This window comes from Carlito syrichta, unplaced genomic scaffold, assembly GCF_000164805.1.
Source record: "Carlito syrichta isolate Samal-C Ts95f unplaced genomic scaffold, Tarsius_syrichta-2.0.1 Scaffold135795, whole genome shotgun sequence".
Classification (NCBI taxonomy): Eukaryota; Metazoa; Chordata; class Mammalia; order Primates; family Tarsiidae; genus Carlito; species Carlito syrichta.
This window is the reverse complement of record NW_007079891.1, coordinates 6,813-25,559: the sequence shown is the minus strand read 5'-3', so window position 1 is coordinate 25,559 and position 18,747 is coordinate 6,813. Positions and strand designations below refer to the sequence as shown.

Sequence of the window (18,747 nt, the reverse complement as noted above, 5' to 3'; positions counted from 1 at the left end):
ATCTAATCTCCTACCTGTCTTCCACATACTTTAGAGAAAACCATGAATTATTTTTCTCATGCACTCCTTCCATAGTGTATCAAAATGACTCTGTACATACTTTTGCAATCGAGTTGTCAGACTGCGAATAATTGATTATTAACTCAATCTGTCTTACCAACTAAACCAAGAAAGAGACCTTAATTTTCTTATTTTATTTTATTTTACTTATTATTATTTTATTTTAAAGATGTGAGGTACAATTCAGGATTAGGCATGTAAGTAGTCATCTTATAGGTAAAGGAGATCCTAACTTTCATCCCCTGATATTCTGTGACACTTAGAAGATATACTCTTCTCCTAGGCTGGTAGGGATGGGGAAACAATCATATTCATTCATTTGTTTCCCAGGTTATGCACAAACCCAGTGAAAGAGTCTTCTAACAGATCTCCTTACCTTCAGTCTCCCCCATTCTAAGACTTGATGAGTATTGCTTTCAGGTTATTTGTCCTAATTAATTACTGCTCTAATCATGTTTGTTTATCCATTTTTTCCTCAAAAATTTTTTAAGCCATTTCCCATTATACAAGTATAAAACTCTTCTTTTTAAATGTTATGTTGTAGCCGGGCTCGGTGGCTCAGCCTATAATCCCAGCACTTTGGGAGGCTGAGGTGAGAGGATTGCCTGAGCCTGCGGGTTCGAGACCTGCCTGGGTAACTTGGCGAGACCTCATCTCTACAATAAATAAATAAATAAATGAGCCGGGCGTGGTAGCGCACGCCTGTAGTTCCAGCTACTTGGAAGACTGAGGCGGAAGGATCACCGGAGCCCAGCAGGTCGAGGCTGCAGTGGCCGGGAGCGGCCGCTGCACTCCAGTCTGGGCAACAGAGTGAGACTCCAACTCAAAAAAAAAAGTTATGTTGTTTTTGACGCCTTTATTCCCCATGCACCCCACATATATAGTGTCACTTGAGCCTCCTCATGCATGGCTCTCTTCATTGTCTGTAGTGATGCTTTTGTTTCTTCTGCCTGGAATATCCTTCCCATCTGTCCATACTTGTTACAATCTCTTAATCTCAAGGATGCTTCAGATATCAGCAATCTGGACTCCTCAAAAGTGTTGCACCTCTGTCATAACATTAAATCACACTTTGCCTTCAATTAATGTGTTTGTGGATCACATCACACAAACTCTTTGAGAAAAGGGCTGTCTTGATCACTTCTGTAACACCCCAAATTGAACCAGTATGCCTCTTATAGAGTGGTTGCACAATAATAGTAGATACATTTTTTATTCCTTCCTTTTTTTTTTGCTTCTTTAACATTCTAGAGTCACATATAATAACTCATTTTTATGTGGTGTATCAATTTTGATTCCCTGTACAAAGTTTTTTCTTTGCTTTTTTTTCCTAAGTTACAGATGGGATCTTGCTATGTTGCTCAGGCTGGTCTCCGACTCCTTAGCCTCAAGCGATCTTCCCTCCTTGGTCTTCCAAAGTGATGGGACTATAGGCGTAAGCCACTGTTCCTGGCCCCAAGTTTTAAAAATATTTTTAGTCAAAATGATTACCCGTGTAAAGATTATTCCCCTTTAGTTCCAACCATAGCCAAAGAAAACAGTAGCCAAGGATCCCAGTGGTAATAGAACCAACTCTCCACGACCTTAGCCTTCTCATTCTAGAGTGGAAAATATTAGGAGAAACTCATGGAAATTTATAGTTCTTTTTTTTCTGGTAATGAACAGGTAATTTCATATATAGGAAAATAATTGCTTTAAAAGTTCCCAGTTTCTTTCGGGGAAAGTTCAAATAAAAATATAGTCCAACCAAATTAAATTTGGGCTGATATGTCAAGATAATAGAGAATATAATCTACAGGACAGTGTTCACTATCTGGGGAATGGATCACTTGACACCCAATCTCTACCACTACACAATATGTCCATGTAATGAATATGCATGTATGCCTCCTGAATCTAAAAGAAAAAAAAATGTATTCAGTTTTTCAGTTTTTCTCTTTGGTAGACGAATGTTTAGTCAATTTTCATGGACCTTAGACAGAACCAAAGATCAGTATGTTGGAGTTAATCAGTAACTTGAAATGCCTTTTTCTTGTGTTTGGAAGAAAGAAAAGGAGACAGATTGCTGTGGAAGTATAAGATGTTATTTCTGCAAAAATACTTGTATCTCTACCAATTTTAAATGTCAGTTTTCTTCTCCCTAAGTTTATTTTACCTGTCTACTTGGATGAGCTTCAGAACTATCCAAGTCTAAGGAATATTATCTTTCTCTTCTACATTTTGCTGTAGAACATTTTGTCATATTTTGTGCACCGTATATTGAAAATTCAGAAGCCATATTATATAGCGGAAGTAATCCAAGACTTAACTTGGAAAAGAGTCACCAACTAGACTGCAGTGAAAATAATATATTTTGAACAAGCAAGTCAGTAAGAGTTAGCCATGCTATGTTCTCAAATAGGTTATAATTCTTTGATCCTTGAAATAATATTTATATACTATTTTCCCATAAAATGTTACATATGGATAAGATTTTAGAAGAGAATGGAATTGTGACAGAGATCAACTGTATCACTTCATGAATAAGGAAGTATTAAGATTAGAAAGGTAGCCGGGCTCCGTGTCTCAGTCTGTAATCCCGCACCTTTGGGAGGCTGAGGTGAGTGGATTGCCTGAGCCCGCGGGTTCGAGACCCGCCTGGGCAACTTGATGAGACCTCATCTCTACAATAAATCAAAAAATTAGCTGGGTGTGGTAGCGTGCTCCTGTAGTTCCAGCTACTCGGAAGGCTGAGGTGGAAGGATCGCTGGACCCCAGCAGGTTGAGACTGCGGTGCCCCTGCACTCCAGTCTGGGTGACAGAGTGAGACTTCAACTCAAAACAAAACAAACAAACAAACAAAAAGATTAGAAAGGTTGAGTCTCTTTTCCAGTCACACAGAAATCAGTAGCTGAGCTTAAATAAGAATTTAACTTGTCTGATTCCAAATCTGTGGCTCTTTTTATTCGTACTGTAGTGCCTATATTGTTTGAACTCAAAACTAGAATGTACATTATGCCAATTTGATATGACTTAAACGGAAACAATGGGACAGTATATTTGAAATCAAAACTGAACTCCTAAATCAGAATACTTGAAAACTAAGACAGAAGTTTATTTATGCCCCTTAGTGTGCTTTTTTTTTCAATGTAAAGATTAAATGCTACTGCTTTCTCAGTTTTCATGGACTTCTTTAAATTGACAGAGCAGAAAAATGAAGAAAGCCAAACACCAGTGCTCGACATTGAGGAAATAATTTTAATACCAATTGACTCTACATCATTGAATATTAAGAACCTTCAGTACAGGAAGCCAGTCCAAGTCCAATACAGTGGATCTTCATGTTCTAGGAATTTACATGCTAAAACAAGCAATAATGCAACTATCTGAAAAAGCAAAACAAGGAAAAACACCCTTTTAGAGTTGCTAGCTGGAATGGTACTATGTACTGAACAAAAACAATTATGTAACTTATCTGTGACTTCTTGGGTTCTTGGAACTAATCATCAAAGTTATATCAGTCTTGTGTGACATTGTAAGAGGGACAGTCTTTAGGAAAAAAAATCTTTGAACCAAGGTAAAAATATATAATAAGCAATATGTCCCTAAACATTTTATTTTATTTATTTTCTATTTTTTATTTTTGAGTTGGAGTCTCACTCTGTCGCCCACACTGGAGTGCAGAGGCCGCTCCCGGCCACCGCAGCCTCGACCTGCTGGACTCTGGTGATCCTTCTGCCTCAGTCTTCCAAGTAGTTGGAACTACAGGTGTGCACTACCACGCCTGGCTAATTTTTGATTTCTTGTAGAGATGAGGTCTCTCCAAGTTGCCCGGGCGGCTCTCGAACCCGCGGGCTCAGGCAATCCACTCACCTCAGCCTCCCAAAGCGCGGGATTACAGGCTGAGCTACCGAGCCCGGCTTAGACCTCATCTCTTATGCACATCAAACCCTTCTTGCCGTCCTGCTCTCAGTCTAGCCATCTCCTGTGTTCGAAGTGGGAATGTGGCAGAGGAGCCTCTGGGCCCTGTTTAGGGCAGTCTCAGCCCTTGTCAGGCAGGACCCTGTGCCCAGATGTGGCCAGTGACGGATTAAACGTCAGGAGGCTGGGCTTTGCAATGTCCTTGGCATCCTGAACAGAAGCCCTCAGTTCATGGGATGAGTCCTAATGGGGTGACATGGGTAGCGGTTTAGAAATCTCCTGGCGCCCTGATGTCTTAAGTTTGGTCGTTGCTTTCCAGGTGTTTCTGCCTTGATAGATGTTCTTAGAGAGTGCCAAATATATGATCGTTAATACTACTTTCTCTTTTTTTTGACTTGGAGTTTCACTCTGTTGCCCAGGCTGGAGTACAGTGGCATGATCATGGCCACCACAGCCTCGACCTGCTAGGCTTAGATGGTCCTCCCACCTCAGCTTTCCAAGTAACTGAAACTTCAGGCACATGTCACCACACCCAGCTAATTTTTTGATTCACTGTAGAGATGAGGTCTTGCCAGGCTGCCCAGGCTGGTCTTCAACCCGTGGGCTCAGGCATTCCTCTCACCTCGGCCTCCCAAAGTGCTGCTATCATAGGTGTGAGCCAACGCACCTGGCCTGTTAATATTACTTTCTTAGGAAGATTAAGATATGTAGAAATAAGCACACATTTAAGCTTACTCACTGTCATTACAGCTGAAGGCTTTATTTCACTGCCCTTGGTAATGAGAAGTAATGGAATGGAGGTACTCCTGTGTGTGTTCTTCAGTTATGATATTAAAGGACTGATATTTAATAAGCGTTTCATGTTAAGACATTAAAAACTGTGGGCTTAGCCAGGCTCGGTGGCTCAGCCTGTAATCCCGTGCCTTTGGGAGGCTGAGGTGAGTGGATTGCCTGAGCCCGCGGGTTCAAGACCTGCCTGGGCAGGTGAGACCTCATCTCTACAATAAATCAAAAAAGAGTGAGACTCCAACTCAAACAAACAAACAAAAAAAAAACTGTGGGCTTTATATTTATAACCAGGTGCACTGGCTTACGCCTGTCATCCCGGCACTTTGGGAGGCTGAGGCAAGAGGATTGCCTGACCTTAGGGGTTTGAGACCAGTCTGGACAACTTGGGGAGATGTTAACTCTACAATAATTCAAAAAATAAGCCAGACGTGTTAGTGCGTGTCTGTAGTTCCAGCTACTTGGAAGGCTGATGTAGCAAAATCACCTGAGCCCAGCAGGTCAAGGCTGCAGTGGCTGTGTGTGTGCCACTGCACTCTAGCTTTTGTGACAGTGTGAGACTGCAACTCAGAAAAACAAAAAACAAATAACTGTGGGCTTTATGAGAATATCATGTATTGACTGTTGTCGAGAGGCAAAGTAATGGGCACGTTAAATTCATTATGCTCTTTCCCACTTCTGTATATGTTTGAAATTTTACATAATTAAAAATCTTAACAAGTAGGTTTTGACAAACCAAAAAATTTAGCAAAGTAAGGATTCTAACATTTTCAAATATCTACAAGTTTCTTTTGAATGGTGGCATTCAAAAGAAAACCAATAGTGGGTGTCTTATTTTTTGCTTATGATTTTGTTTTGTTTTTTGAGTTGGAGTCTCACTCAGTTGCCCAGACTGGAGTGTAGTGGTCGCTCCCGGCCACCACAGCCTTGACCTGCTGGGCTCCGACGATCCTTCCGCCTCAGCTTTTCAAGTAGCTGGAACTACAAGCGTGCGCTACCACGCCCGGCTAATTTTTTTATTTATTGTAGAGATGAGGTCTCGGCAAGTTGCCCAGGTGGGTCTTGAACCCTCGGGCTCAGGCAATTCACTCACCTCGACCTCCCAAAGCGCGGGATTACAGGCTGAGCCACCGAGCCCGGCCTACTTATGATATTTTAAGTTCTTTTAAAAAAATGTTTAAGATACATTTCATTTGAGAGTTAAACTTGGTGGTTTTTTTGTTTTTTTTGTTTTTGTCAGAGTCTCACTCTGTCGCTCAGCTGGAATGCAGTGGCACAATCATGGCTCACCGCAGCCTCAACCAGGTGGGCTCAGGTGATCTTTCCGCCTCAGCCTCCCAAGTAGATGGGACTACAGGTGCATGCAATCATGCCTGGCTTATTTTCGGATTTTTTGTAGAGACGAGTCCTCGCTGTGTTGCCCAGGCTGGTCTCGAAAATGCTGGGGTCCAGCATTTTCCCAAAGTTCTAGGATTATAGGCATGAGCTGCTGTGCCTGACCTTGACCTTTTTTTTTTTTTTTTTTTTGAGTTGGAGTCTCAGTCTGTCGCTCAGACTGGAGTGCAGTGGCTGCTCCCGGCCACCGCAGCCTCGACCTACTGAGCTCTGGCGATCCTTCTACCTCAGTCTTCCAAGTAGCTGGAACTACAGGCGTGTGCTACCACGCCCGGCTCATTTTGATTGTAGAGATGAGGTCTCGCTGCCCAGGTGGGTCTTGAACCCTCAGGCTCAGGCAATCCACTCACCTCAGCCTCCCAAAGGCGCGGGATTACAGGCTGAACCACTGAGCCCGGCTAATTTTTGATGTATTGTAGAGATGAAGTCTCGCCAAGTTGCCCAAGCGGGTCTCGAACCCGCAGGCTCAGGCAATCCACTCACCTTGGCCTCCCAAAGCACTGGGATTACAGGCTGAGCCACCGAGCCCGGCCGGCCTTGGCCATTTTAAAAATGAATTCACTGTAACTGAATTGTCATCGTTTTGAAATAAGTTACTTCTGATCCTACAGCTTAGTTCAGGACTATATTTAGATGACTCCTGAACATATTCTGGGGTGGCTTGTAAATGCATGGGGAGAGGTGGCTCTCGTAATGGTGACATTGAAAAGTACCTTTTTTTTTTTTGAGTCAGAGTCTCATTTTGTCGCCCAGACTGGAGTGCAGTGGCAGCTCCTGGCCACCGCAGCCTCGACCTGCTGGGCTCCGGCTATCCTTCCACCTCAGCCTTCCAAGTAGCTGGAACTACAGGCGCGCACTACCACATCCAGCTAATTTTTGATTTATTGTAGAGATGAGGTCTCGCCAAGTTGCCCAGGCGGGTCTCGAACCCGCGGGCTCAGACAATCCACTCACCTCAGCCTTCAAAGGCGCGGGATTATAGGCTGAGCCACTGAGCCTGGCTGAAAAGTGCCTTTTTAAAATCACTGAAACAGGTTCCATGGCGATCAGGAGTGTTATTACCAGGATGACCTACGGGTATTGTCCAGTCTTACCAAAAAGGAGCACATGAAAGGGAATGAGACCATGCTGGATTTTCGGACAAGCAAATTTGTGCTGCGCATATCCCGGGACTCGTACCAACTCCTGAAGCGGCATCTCCAGGAGAAGCAGAACAACCAGATCTGGAACATCGTGCAGGAGCACCTGTACATCGACATCTTCGATGGGATGCCGCGGAGTAAGCAGCAGATAGACGCCATGGTGGGGAGCCTGGCGGGAGAGGCCAAGCGAGAGGCCAACAAGGCCAAGGTACGGGAGGGTCCCGAGCCGAGTGGCGCCGGCTTTGACCAGCTGCGGCCTTTCCAAAAATCTGCGTGGCGGACCAGGCTTCTTTGAGCTAGCTTGGGAATCGTGCTGCACCGTACACAGAACTGCGTGTTCTAGGGACGATGTTTGTGTGTGAGGATTTGGGAGCGGTTGCCGTTAACAGGACCCTGCCTGCAGTGGCTAAAAGGAGAATGCCTTGAGGGTGTTTCCACAGGATGAGCTCCAGGGGGAGACCCTCAAACTGGCATGAGGTCCCTGGTGCCAGCAGGTCCCTGGGTCTCTAAATTCCAGTCCACCATCTTTAGAATGTGACTTTCTTTGTGCCCACCGATGGTTGCCACAGCTCCAGTATTGCAGTGGCATGCCAGGAAGGAGGAAGGGAGAGGGCAGCAGGCACATCTCTGCAGAGCCTTTTCTTTCTTTTTTTCTTTTTGTTTTTGTTTTTTTAAGTTGAAGTCTCACTCCTTCGCCCAGGCTGGACTCTGGCAATCCTTCTGCCTCAGCCTTCTAAGTAGCCGGAACTACAGGTGCGCACTACTGCGCCCGGCTAATTTGTTTGTTTGTTTTGTTTTTTTTTGAGTTGGAGTCTCACTCTGTTGCCCAGACTGGAGTGCGGTGGCCGCTCCCGGCCACCACAGCCTCGACCTGCTGGGCTCTGGCGATCCTTCCGCCTCAGCCTTCCAAGGAGCCGGAATTACAGGCATGCGCTACTACATCTGGCTGATTTTTTAAGTTATTGTAGAGATGAGGTCTCGCTGCCCAGCGGGTCTCGAACCCACGAGGTCAGGCAATCCACTCACCTCAGCCTCCCAAAGGCACGGGATTACAGGCTGAGCCACCGAGTAATTTTTGATTTATTGTAGAGATGAGGTCTCGCCAAGTTGCCTGGGCTGGTCTTGAATTCCTGGGCTCAGGCATTCACTTACCTTGGCCTCCCAAAGTGCTGGGATTGGGATTACAGACTGAGCCACTGAGCCCAGCCCTTTTTTTTTTTTTGAGTTGGAGTCTCACTCTCTCACCCAGACTGGAGTGCAATGGCCGCTCCTGACCACCGCAGCCTCAACCTCTGGTGATCTTTAGCTGGAACTACAGGCACACGCTTTCACACCCAGCTGATTTTTTGATTTATTGTAGAGATGAGGTCTCGCCACGTTGCCCGGTGGGTCTCGAATCTGCGGGCTCAGGCAATCCACTCACCTCAGCCTCCCAAAGCGCGGGATTACAGACTGAGCCACTGAGCCTGGCTCCTTTTTTTTTTTTTTAATGAGTTGGAGTCTCCCTGTCGCCTAGGCTGGCAGTGGCATGTGCAGTGGCATGTTCATGGCCACCGTAGCCTTGACCTGCTGGGCTCCAGCGACCTTTCTGCCTCAGCCTTCCAAGAAGCTGTAACTACAGGCATGTGCCACCATTCCTGGCTAATTTTTTTTTTTTTTTTTTATTTGTTGTAGAATTGAGGTCTCACCAAGTTGCCCAGGCTGGTCTCAAACCTTGGGCAGTCCTCTCACCTCGGCCTCCCAAAGTGCTTGGATTATAGACATGAGCCACCGCACCCAGTTTAACAATACTTTTTCAAAAACCATACCCAGTATATTTTTGTGTAAGCTTTTGGCCAGAATTATACTGTATGGACATTCCTAGCTACAAGGGAGCCTAGGGACAGAACTGACTCAACTGTGCATGTTGCTGTCCCAGTCAAATTGGGGCTCTGCTGGTGAGGAAAAGGGAGCGCGGCCATGGGTTGCCAGTGCAGAGGCCTCTTTAGGATCTAAATTATGGTGTTATTGCTGTGATTCATCGAACGAGGCGTGAAAGGGTGTGTTGATGCACGTATAACTAACTTAGCGGACGTTGGCTCTTGTGACTTCCGTAGGTGTTTTTTGGCTTGTTAAAAGAACCAGAAATTGAGGTGCCTTTGGACGATGAGGATGAAGAAGGAGAAAATGAAGAAGGAAAACCTAAAAAGAAGAAGCCTAAGAAGGACAGCCTGGGGTCCAAAAGCAAGAAGCAGGATCCCAACGCTCCACCTCAAAACCGGTGAGGCGAAACCTCAGGCGCCACGTGGGGGCGTGGGCCATGTGTCCCAGGGGGCTCGGTTGGTTGCCGTTCATGGGTCATCTCCAGTCGGCTCGTCTTTCACAGAATCCCTCTTCCTGAGCTGAAAGATTCAGATAAGTTGGACAAGATCATGAACATGAAAGAAACCACCAAACGCGTGCGCCTTGGGCCGGACTGCCTGCCCTCCATTTGTTTCTATACGTTCCTCAACGCTTACCAGGTGAGTGAATGACTGGACAGTTTCTGCCTGGAAAGTCAGGTAAGATGGTGATCTACCACTAAGAAACTTAAATGTGTTAACTAAGATAGAGTTTTGTTATTTAAACTCTTGGTATAATTTAAAGACAGCAGTTAGGGCCAGGTGTGGTGACTCATGCCTGTAATCCCAGCACTTTGGGAGGCTGAGGCCAGAGGACTGCTTGAGCCCAGGAGTTGGAGACCAGCCTGGGCAACATCGTGAGACCTTGTTTCTACAAAAAAAAAAACTAGCTGGGTGTGGTAGCATGCACCTGTAGTCCCATCTACTGAGGAGGCTAAGATGGAGGGATCACCTGAGCCCAGGAGGTGGAGGCTGTGGTGAGTGCCTAGAAGACCTTTGGTGACTCTTGCTTATACTTGATTCTCGTTTCACTTATCAAAGTTCTACCAGCTATTGAGGAAGACAGTGGCTCATCTCTGTTAACTTGGTTTAAGTACTTAAATAAACTTAGTATTTAAAAAAATTTTTTTTGAGTTAGAGTCTCACTCTGTTGCCCAGGCTGGAGTATAGTGCATGCTTATGGCCACCACATTCTCAACCTGCAGGGCTCAGGTGATCCTTCCACCTCAGCCTTCCAAGTAGCTGAAACTACAGGCACACACCACCGCACCTGGCTAATTTCTTAATTTACTGTAGAGATGAGGTCTTACCAAGTTGCCCAGGCTGGTCTCAAACCCGTGATCTCAGGCAATCCTCTCACCTTAGCTTCCCAAAGTACTGGGATTATCGGTGTGAGCCACTGTGCCCTGCAAAACTTAACATTTTTTATTAAGAATTCTTGTCCCTGGGTGTGGTGGTTCATGCCTGTAGTTCAGCTACTTGGATCACCTGAGCCTACCAAGTCAAGGTTGCAGTGGCTGTGAGCGTGCCACTGCATTCCAGCCTCAGTGACAGTGAGACTCCGAATCAAAAAAAAAAAAAAGAATTCCCTTTGCTTTTCCAGACTTCATATAGGCTGCCAAGGGATTTTATAGGATGCAGGGAGATCAGCATTTGCTGTCTGTCATGTACTCGAAACGCGCAGGGATGAGGGGTGACATACTCTCCTTGTGAGTGCTTTCCGACAGTGTTGCCAAGACAGGGAAGGAAATCTCCAGTGGTCTCTTCTTTGAGAAAGCTAGCCATCATTTTGTATTCTCTAAGATGTGATTGTAACTTTTTCCCCAAGAAAACAGTATTGTTTAGTGTACAACTTTTATTGGCAGGGTCTGACTGCAGTGGATGTCACTGATGACTCTAGTCTGATTGCTGGAGGTTTTGCAGACTCAACTGTCCGGGTGTGGTCTGTGACACCCAAAAAGCTTCGTAGTGTCAAACAAGCATCAGGTAACTGAGATGACCTGTCAGGATGTAAACTAACCGTTGGTCTGCACCGACTTTGATTCTGTGGGACAGACACAGGAGGTGCGGTCTTTGCAGAAATTCACGTGGTTGCTCTTGACCTCAGAAAACTCACGTTCCCAGCAGCGAAAGGAACACTGGAGGGGCTGTCGGGAGACTGGGGTGCTGGACTGATTCAATTTCTCTGGCCCTCATTTTTCTCATCGGGCTAGAAACCTCCTCCAAGTTAACCAGCTAACGTATGATGATTTGCTTGTAACTTCAAAAAATAACAACGGGAGAATACTTTCTACTTTGGCCATACTTTCTACTTTGGTGGCTAAAAAAGAACTAATATGGTTCTTGTTTTTGCTAAACGTTTTTTGCTAAGCTGTTACTTAAACCAAATGTTCTGAACTGTTGTCCTACTTCCATAGTGTCTGTGTGTGTGAACCGTCACGGTGCGGGAAACACATGTGGGTTTCAGTCCTGGTTCTGGCCCCGAGCAGCCGTGTGTCCGTTGGCGAGCTGCCCTCTGTCCTGAGCCTCAGCTTGCCCCAGGACGAAGTCACGCTGGGGTGGGGTCTCCTGTCCCGGAGAGGCGGTGTGGTGGCTGGTGTGCAGGAGGACCTGTCCGCATGTTCCGTCCTCTCCCGAAGCGTGGTGTGACTGCCTGCAAATATTTAATGCGTGTTCTGAACACAACCCCTATTTCTGGACCATTTTAGATCTTAGCCTCATAGACAAAGAATCAGATGATGTCTTAGAAAGAATCATGGATGAGAAAACAGCAAGTGAGTTGAAGATTTTGTATGGTCACAGTGGGCCTGTCTACGGAGCCAGCTTCAGTCCCGATAGGTAAAGTACAGATGCTACCCGCCACTACTGCTGCGTGACCTTGACACACGTGAGAGCTAACCCCTGGGAGCACGCAGGTGCTGGGCGGTCCTGCTAGCAAAGCCCTTGGCCGTGGCTGCGTTTCGTTCGTCGTCGGTGAGGAGCTTGGCACTTGCTCGCTTGTCTCGGGTGCTGCTGCTCAAGATAGCCATTTCCCGCGCGCCTGGGTTCGTGGAGCCAAGATGCGCAGCTTCGGGCTGGAACCTGTTCTAAAACTTAGCTTTAATTCTGTATGATCCTGAGTCCCTGTGTTGTGTCTGTGACTGCTCCATCAAATTTAAGGCTCGCCCTGACATTAATGGCACGTTAACTACCCCTCGAGGACTTATCTGTGCTCAGAAGAACTAGCAGGATGCTCAAGAGGCTGTGCTTCCCTTCGGTCTTTAATTCCGGTGTCACCCTCTGTGTGGAGGTGTTGCCTCTTTTTGATGATCTCTGTCACAGTGGAGGGCATTGGTATTCGTGAGACCATCCATATCTTACTTGGAGAGAGATCAGCTTTCAGAGCATCAAGGTTTTTTCTTTACGAAACTTGGAGGATGAAGTTTTTTGTTGTTTGAGAGGGTTTCACCAGATGATACATTTTTACTTGATGGCAACTTCTGATTTCAGTGAAAACTGTAATACTTCTAAGTATTCTACTTTTGTGTTTATCCCCGAGAAAAGAATATTAGTAGCTTTCCCACAAAGATAGTTCCTTTTTAATTCTTCCAGAACTCACACAGGATAGGAAGAGAACATCTCCATCTCAGTTGAAAAATTGCTGCGTTTTAAACGGCACACCCTGTTTCTTAGACTTTTTTGGTTGACTTTGTTTGTCCATACTGTTAGTACCTCTGGTGCTTCATTTCAAGAACTGTGGTTCCCCCTATAGACCAAGCTTTCTTACAGCTTTAGCTCACTCAGCTGCTCCGGAGGTGCAGTGTCAAGACTTCATGGTCTTTGCCCTTGCACCTCTTGGCTTGGGGAACCACAAGTGAGCCGCAGAGTGTTAGTTAGCACTGTTGAGCGCACCTGGCTGTGCAGAGAAGCTGGGCGGGTCACCGGAAGTCTCTCTGGGACTCAAACATCTCCCCTGCTCTTCCCTCAGGAACTACCTGCTGTCCTCTTCAGAGGATGGCACTGTTAGACTGTGGAGCCTTCAGACGTTTACGTGTTTGGTGGGATATAAAGGACACAACTACCCAGTATGGGATACGCAGTTTTCCCCTTATGGATATTACTTCGTGTCTGGGGGCCACGACCGCGTAGCTCGGTAAGAACTCTGTCATGTGAGGACTCTGTCTGTTCCGTGCACAGAGTGGCTTCTTGTTGGAAAGTGCAAACTCCAGCCAAACTTGTTTTCCCTTCCATCATTTGAGTCGACTTTTTGAGAATGTCTACATTTTGTTTGTTTGTTTTTTTGAGTTGGAGTCTTACTCTGTCGCCCAGACTGGAGTACAGTGGCTGCTCCCGGGCACCGGAGCCTCGACCTGCTGGGCTCCGGCGATCCTTCCGCCTCAGCCTTCCAAGTAGCTGGAACTACGGGCGCGCACTACCACGCCTGGCTAATTTTTTGATTTATTGTAGAGATGAGGTCTCGCCAAGTTGCCTAGGCGGGTCTTGAACCCGCGGGCTCAGGCAATCCACTCACCTCAGCCTCCCAAAGGCACGGGATTACAGGCTGAGCCACCGAGCCCAGCTGTCATCGTTTTTAACTTACCTGAAAGTGAACTTGGGACAGGAGTGTTTTTGCACCTGCAACTGTGTCTATACCAGGGTCCTGTTTTTTTTAAGTTAACCATTAACAGCCCTCCCAGCCCCCAGATACTTCACTACTGCTGTCATCTTCTTTTTTTTTTTTTTGAGTTGGAGTCTCACTCTGTTGCCCAGACTGGAGTGCAGTGGCTGCTCCCGGCCACCACAGCCTCGACCTGCTGGGCTCCCACGATCCTTCCACCTCAGTCTTCCAAGTAGCTGGAAATACAGGCGCGTGCTACCACGCCCGGCTAATTTTTTGATTTATTGTAGAGATGAGTTCTTGCCAAATTGCCCAGGCGGGTCTCAAACCCGCAGGCTCAGGCAATCCACTCACCTCAGCCTCCCAAAGTGCTGGGATTACAGGCTGAGCCACTGAGCCCGGCTTGCTGTCATCTTAAAAGCTCAGGATAAGGCGGTTCAGGCTAGAAGCTATGTGGTGGCCAAAACTAGAGGAAAAGGCTTGCATGTGGTTTAGACAAGGAGTAAGGGAGAAAGCATAGAGAATTAGAGAGTTATTGAACTTAAAACAATTTTTGGCCAGCGGTGGTAGTGCATACCTGTAATCCCAGCTATTTGGGAGGCTGAGGCTGGAGGATCGCTTCCGCCCACAAGTTTGAATCCAGCCTGAGACCCCATTTCTGGAAAAAACAATTGTACCAGATCAACTCTTTTTCTTGACTGTTATTTAGTCTCATTCATTCCTTTGTAGTGAGGGGGACATGTTTGGGACTAACACTTCACACAGATGGTTCTATGTTTATGTCAGATTTTTGACATTTCCTAGCTAACTGTCATCTTTTTCTCTCAATCGCTTTAATAAAAGGCTCTGGGCTACAGACCACTATCAGCCTTTAAGGATATTTGCTGGCCATCTTGCTGATGTGAATTGTACCAGATTCCATCCGAACTCTAATTATGTTGCTACGGGCTCTGCAGACAGAACTGTGCGGCTCTGGGATGTCCTGAATGGTAACTGTGTGAGGATCTTCACTGGACACAAGGTATTTGACACTCTGATTATTCCTGCATACGTGGTTGTCTTTAAGATAAAAATATTTTTTAAACTGACCAATGACACATTTTTTTTTGAGTTAGAATCTCACTTTGTCGCCCAGGCTGGGGGCAGTAGCACACTCATGGCCACTGCAGCCTCGACCTGCTGGGCTCAGGCGATCCTTCCACCTCGGCCTTCCAAGTAGCCAGAACTACCACGCACACCCGGCTAATTTTTTGATTTATTGTAGAGATGAGGTCTCACCAAGTTGTCCAGGCTGATCTGGAACTGAGCTTAGGCAATCCTCTCACTTTGGCCTCCCAAAGTGCTGGGATTTCAGACTTGAGCCAATTGCCTGGCAGAAACTTTTTTTTTTTTGAGTTGGAGTCTCACTCTGTCGCCCAGGCTGGAGTGCAGTGGCATGCTCATAGCTACTGCAGCCTTGGCCTGCTGGACTCAGAAGATCCTTCTGCCTCAACCTTCTAAGTAGCTGGAACTACACGCCCACGCTACCGCGCCTGGCTAATTTTTTTATTTATTGTAGGGATGAGGTCTTGCCAAGTTCCCCAGGCTGGTCTTGAATCCCCGGGCTCAGGCAGTCTCTCACCTCAGCCTCCCAAAGTTCTGGGATTACAGGCTTGAGCCACTGCACCTGGCCTACGTTTTTTATTGAGGGATCTCACTCTGTCACCCAGGCTGGAGGGCAGTGGCACACTCAAGGCCACTGCAGCCTCAGCCTGCTGGGCTTGGGCCATCTTTCCGCCTCAGCCTCCCAAGCAGTTGGAACTACAGACATGTGCCACAACACCCAGCTAATTTTTTGATTTACTGTAGAGACGAGGTCTCGCCAAGTTGCCCAGGCTGGTCTCAAACCCCTGGGTTCAAGGCAGTCCTCTCACCTCCGCTTTCCAAAGTGCTGGGATTGCAGGCGTGAGCCACCATGCCCAGCCTGACACACTTTAGACACCATTCATGCCACTAAACTTTATAATCTTATTTGCTTAGATGCACTTTTCCATGAACTTCTTTTCTAGGGACCAATTCATTCCCTGACGTTTTCTCCCAATGGGAGATTCCTGGCTACAGGAGCGACGGATGGCAGAGTCCTCCTTTGGGACATTGGACATGGTTTGATGGTTGGAGAATTAAAAGGCCACACCGACACAGTCTGTTCACTTAGGTTTAGTAGAGATGGTGAAATTTTGGCATCAGGTAAATGACTTAATGGCTGTGGCAAAGGTAAATGCTGGATGGAAAGGGAACATGAGTGTTGGCAGTCTTGCCTCCCTGTAGCCATGTGATTCCACAGTGTCGCCCACGTTGTGTGTGGACTCCTCAGGGGAAAGTGCTGCTGGACGTGCTCCTTCAGAAGTAGAGCTGTCGGCCAGGTTTAGGCTTCTCACCAAATACAGCAGAGACAGAAAGTATGCTGAGCAAAATGTCAGAATCTGAACATGACGGGTGCAGCTAACGATTTCCTTGGCCTTCCCCTAGGTTCGATGGACAATACAGTTCGGTTGTGGGATGCTATCAAAGCATTTGAAGACTTAGAGACCGATGACTTTACCACAGCCACGGGACATGTAAACCTGCCTGAGAACTCACAGGAGTTACTGCTGGGAACATACATGACTAAGTCAACACCAGTTGTGCACCTCCATTTCACGCGAAGAAACCTGGTTCTTGCTGCAGGAGCTTACAGCCCACAGTAGACCACCAGTGTTAATAAGACCTCTCAAAGCTCCTGTTTGGACAAGGGAGACTAAAAGCAAATACCTCAGTGACTAAGCCACAAAGACGCCACTGTCTCTGTGGACCTGGAAGCTGCTGCTCGCAAAGTCCGACAGGACCGCCCCACCTTTCTACAGCAACGTGTTGAACTTGTTTCCGTTAGTTGAGTAAGAGGGGTTATGTTCACGGAGGGGACATTTATGGTGCTTTGGATTGTGTGGAAACTATGCATTTTCTGTTGAAATGCTATTTTAATTTATTATGTTTAGAGAAAATGATTTCAACAACTCATCCTGCTTCAAGATTCAAATTGAGAAACAGAATTAATACCACCTTGAATTCCAGTTGAAGAGCCCTATGAGCATGTGTTTCTGTGGTAGAGATGCAGTCACTGCACGGCACTTGAGCACCGCGTTAAATGACCCACTGACACTTCTTTTCTCGGCCCGTGATGACCGGAGTGGGCAGGTGAGCTGCAGTTCCTTTCTTACTTCTAGCTGCTGTACAGCCACCCACTGACATCTGAATTTACACCTGTTGAGTTTTGCGTGAGCCCGGGCACTCTGTCAACCAGGTGAAGAAGTGTAGTTTCCATGTTCTACTTCAACCAAAACAGCTCCATAAAGCCTAGTGCACTTGAAGTCAGGCAGACATTTCAGTTGCTAACCTCCAGTACTGAGCCTTGCTTTGGGAAACTAAAAGGTGTAGACCAAGTCACTGCCAGTTTTTGCCTTTGTTGCATTTTGTACAGTTTTTATATTTTTGATACCTTGTAAATAAAGACAAACAGCTTTTCCAGGTTCATAATTTATTGTACAAGTTGAATCATCATGTGATAAGTTGACATCAGCTTCTCCAAGCACGGGAACTTAACAATTCAGTATCCTATAAACAAAGCAAAAATAGTTTAGACACATGTGTTCAACGCTACTTTTAAGATGTTCAAGAATTACTAGGACGACATGAGCCCCTGAAATTCCACCCAAATTCATTAGATTCTTAAAAGAGTAACAACAACAACAAAAACCTAAGAGACCACTCAGCTTCATACATTTCGCCTAACACTCCACCTTCCGCAAAGGAGCTGCCACCACTTCGTGTGAGACTTAAAGGCATACTCTTGCTGGGAGAGTCTAGTATACAAAGTAGCACTGTGAACAGCAGAAACTAGATGTGCATCACTTCTCCATTTCTCCGTTTTTACAACGGGGAAACCACCACCCAGAGCTAGGAGGTACCAGAGAAGGAAAACAGCACAACTGCCTATCTGTCAGGACTCAGCCACTGACTGCTGCATTCTGGGATATGCAGTCCCCCATGGCCAAGGATTAAGGGTTTTGAGACTGGAAGCGCTCCTACGAGCAAAAGAAAAACTTGAGCCCGTGAAAGGAAGCTGTGGGAGACGAGGACTTGGACTGTGGGCCCCCACATGTTGTCTGCTGCCAGCAGCAGACACTGGCTCAAGGGGGGAATGGGGGCTAGGAGGACAAGAAAAAGAGAACGGAGCCTCTGGGGAGGAGAGGAAAAGACAGAACTAATTATATAAGAGCCTGAAGTAAACTAGCAAGAGACGGAAAGTACCTGCAAGTGACATGAACTATTACATAAAGAGCTCACTCACGTCACCCAGCTGTCAAGACAGGAGTAGGATGTTAAGAAAAAGATAAATGGGAAACAATGGAAAAAAGTGAACTGGCCAGGCTCAGTGGCTACTGCCTGTAATCTCAGCACTTTGGGAGGTGGAGGCAACAAGACTGAGTCCTGGGGTTTGAGACCAGCCTGGGCAACAAGGCAAGACCTTGTCTCTATAAGCAAACAATTAGCTGGGCATGGTGGTATGTGTCTGTAGTCCTAGCTACTTGGGAGGCTGAGGTGGCAGGCTGAGGCTGCAGTAGCCATGAGTGAGCCATGGCACCCCAGCCTGCACCACAGAGTGAGACTCTGACTTAAAAAAGAAAAGAAAAAAGTGAGCTTCAAAAAGCAAGAGACACTAATTACATTTTTATTTTATTTATTTATTTATTTTTGAGTTGGAGTCTCACTCTGTCGCCCAGACTGGAGTGCAGTGGCCGCTCCTGGCCACCACAGCCTCGACCTGCTGGGCTCCGGCGATCCTTCTGCCTCAGCCTTCCAAGTAGCTGGAATTACAGGCGCGCACTACGATGCCCGGCTAATTTTTGAATTATTGTAGAGATGAGGTCTCGCCAAGTTGCCCAGGTGGGTCACGAACCCGCAGGCTCAG

General features: G+C 46.5%; 2 protein-coding genes across 2 annotated transcripts in view; one reads left to right on the top strand and one right to left on the bottom strand.

Moving 5' to 3' along the window:
* Window positions 1-7,179: 7,179 nt before the first annotated feature.
* TAF5 (TATA-box binding protein associated factor 5) lies at window positions 7,180-17,307 on the top strand. Its single transcript, XM_008049588.2, has 9 exons — window positions 7,180-7,491; window positions 9,380-9,543; window positions 9,649-9,784; window positions 11,029-11,149; window positions 11,872-12,001; window positions 13,131-13,295; window positions 14,604-14,781; window positions 15,809-15,986; window positions 16,269-17,307. Exons 1-9 carry the CDS (start codon window positions 7,249-7,251, stop codon window positions 16,484-16,486), a joined length of 1,533 nt encoding a protein of 510 aa, XP_008047779.1. The 5' UTR covers window positions 7,180-7,248; the 3' UTR covers window positions 16,487-17,307.
* Window positions 17,297-18,747, bottom strand: part of USMG5 (up-regulated during skeletal muscle growth 5 homolog (mouse)) — a 3,111-nt gene continuing 1,660 nt past the window's right edge. Inside the window, exon 3 of the mRNA XM_021708340.1 lies at window positions 17,297-17,390. The gene's annotated coding sequence lies outside the window, so the exon portion shown is untranslated. The remainder of the gene's footprint in view (window positions 17,391-18,747) is intronic.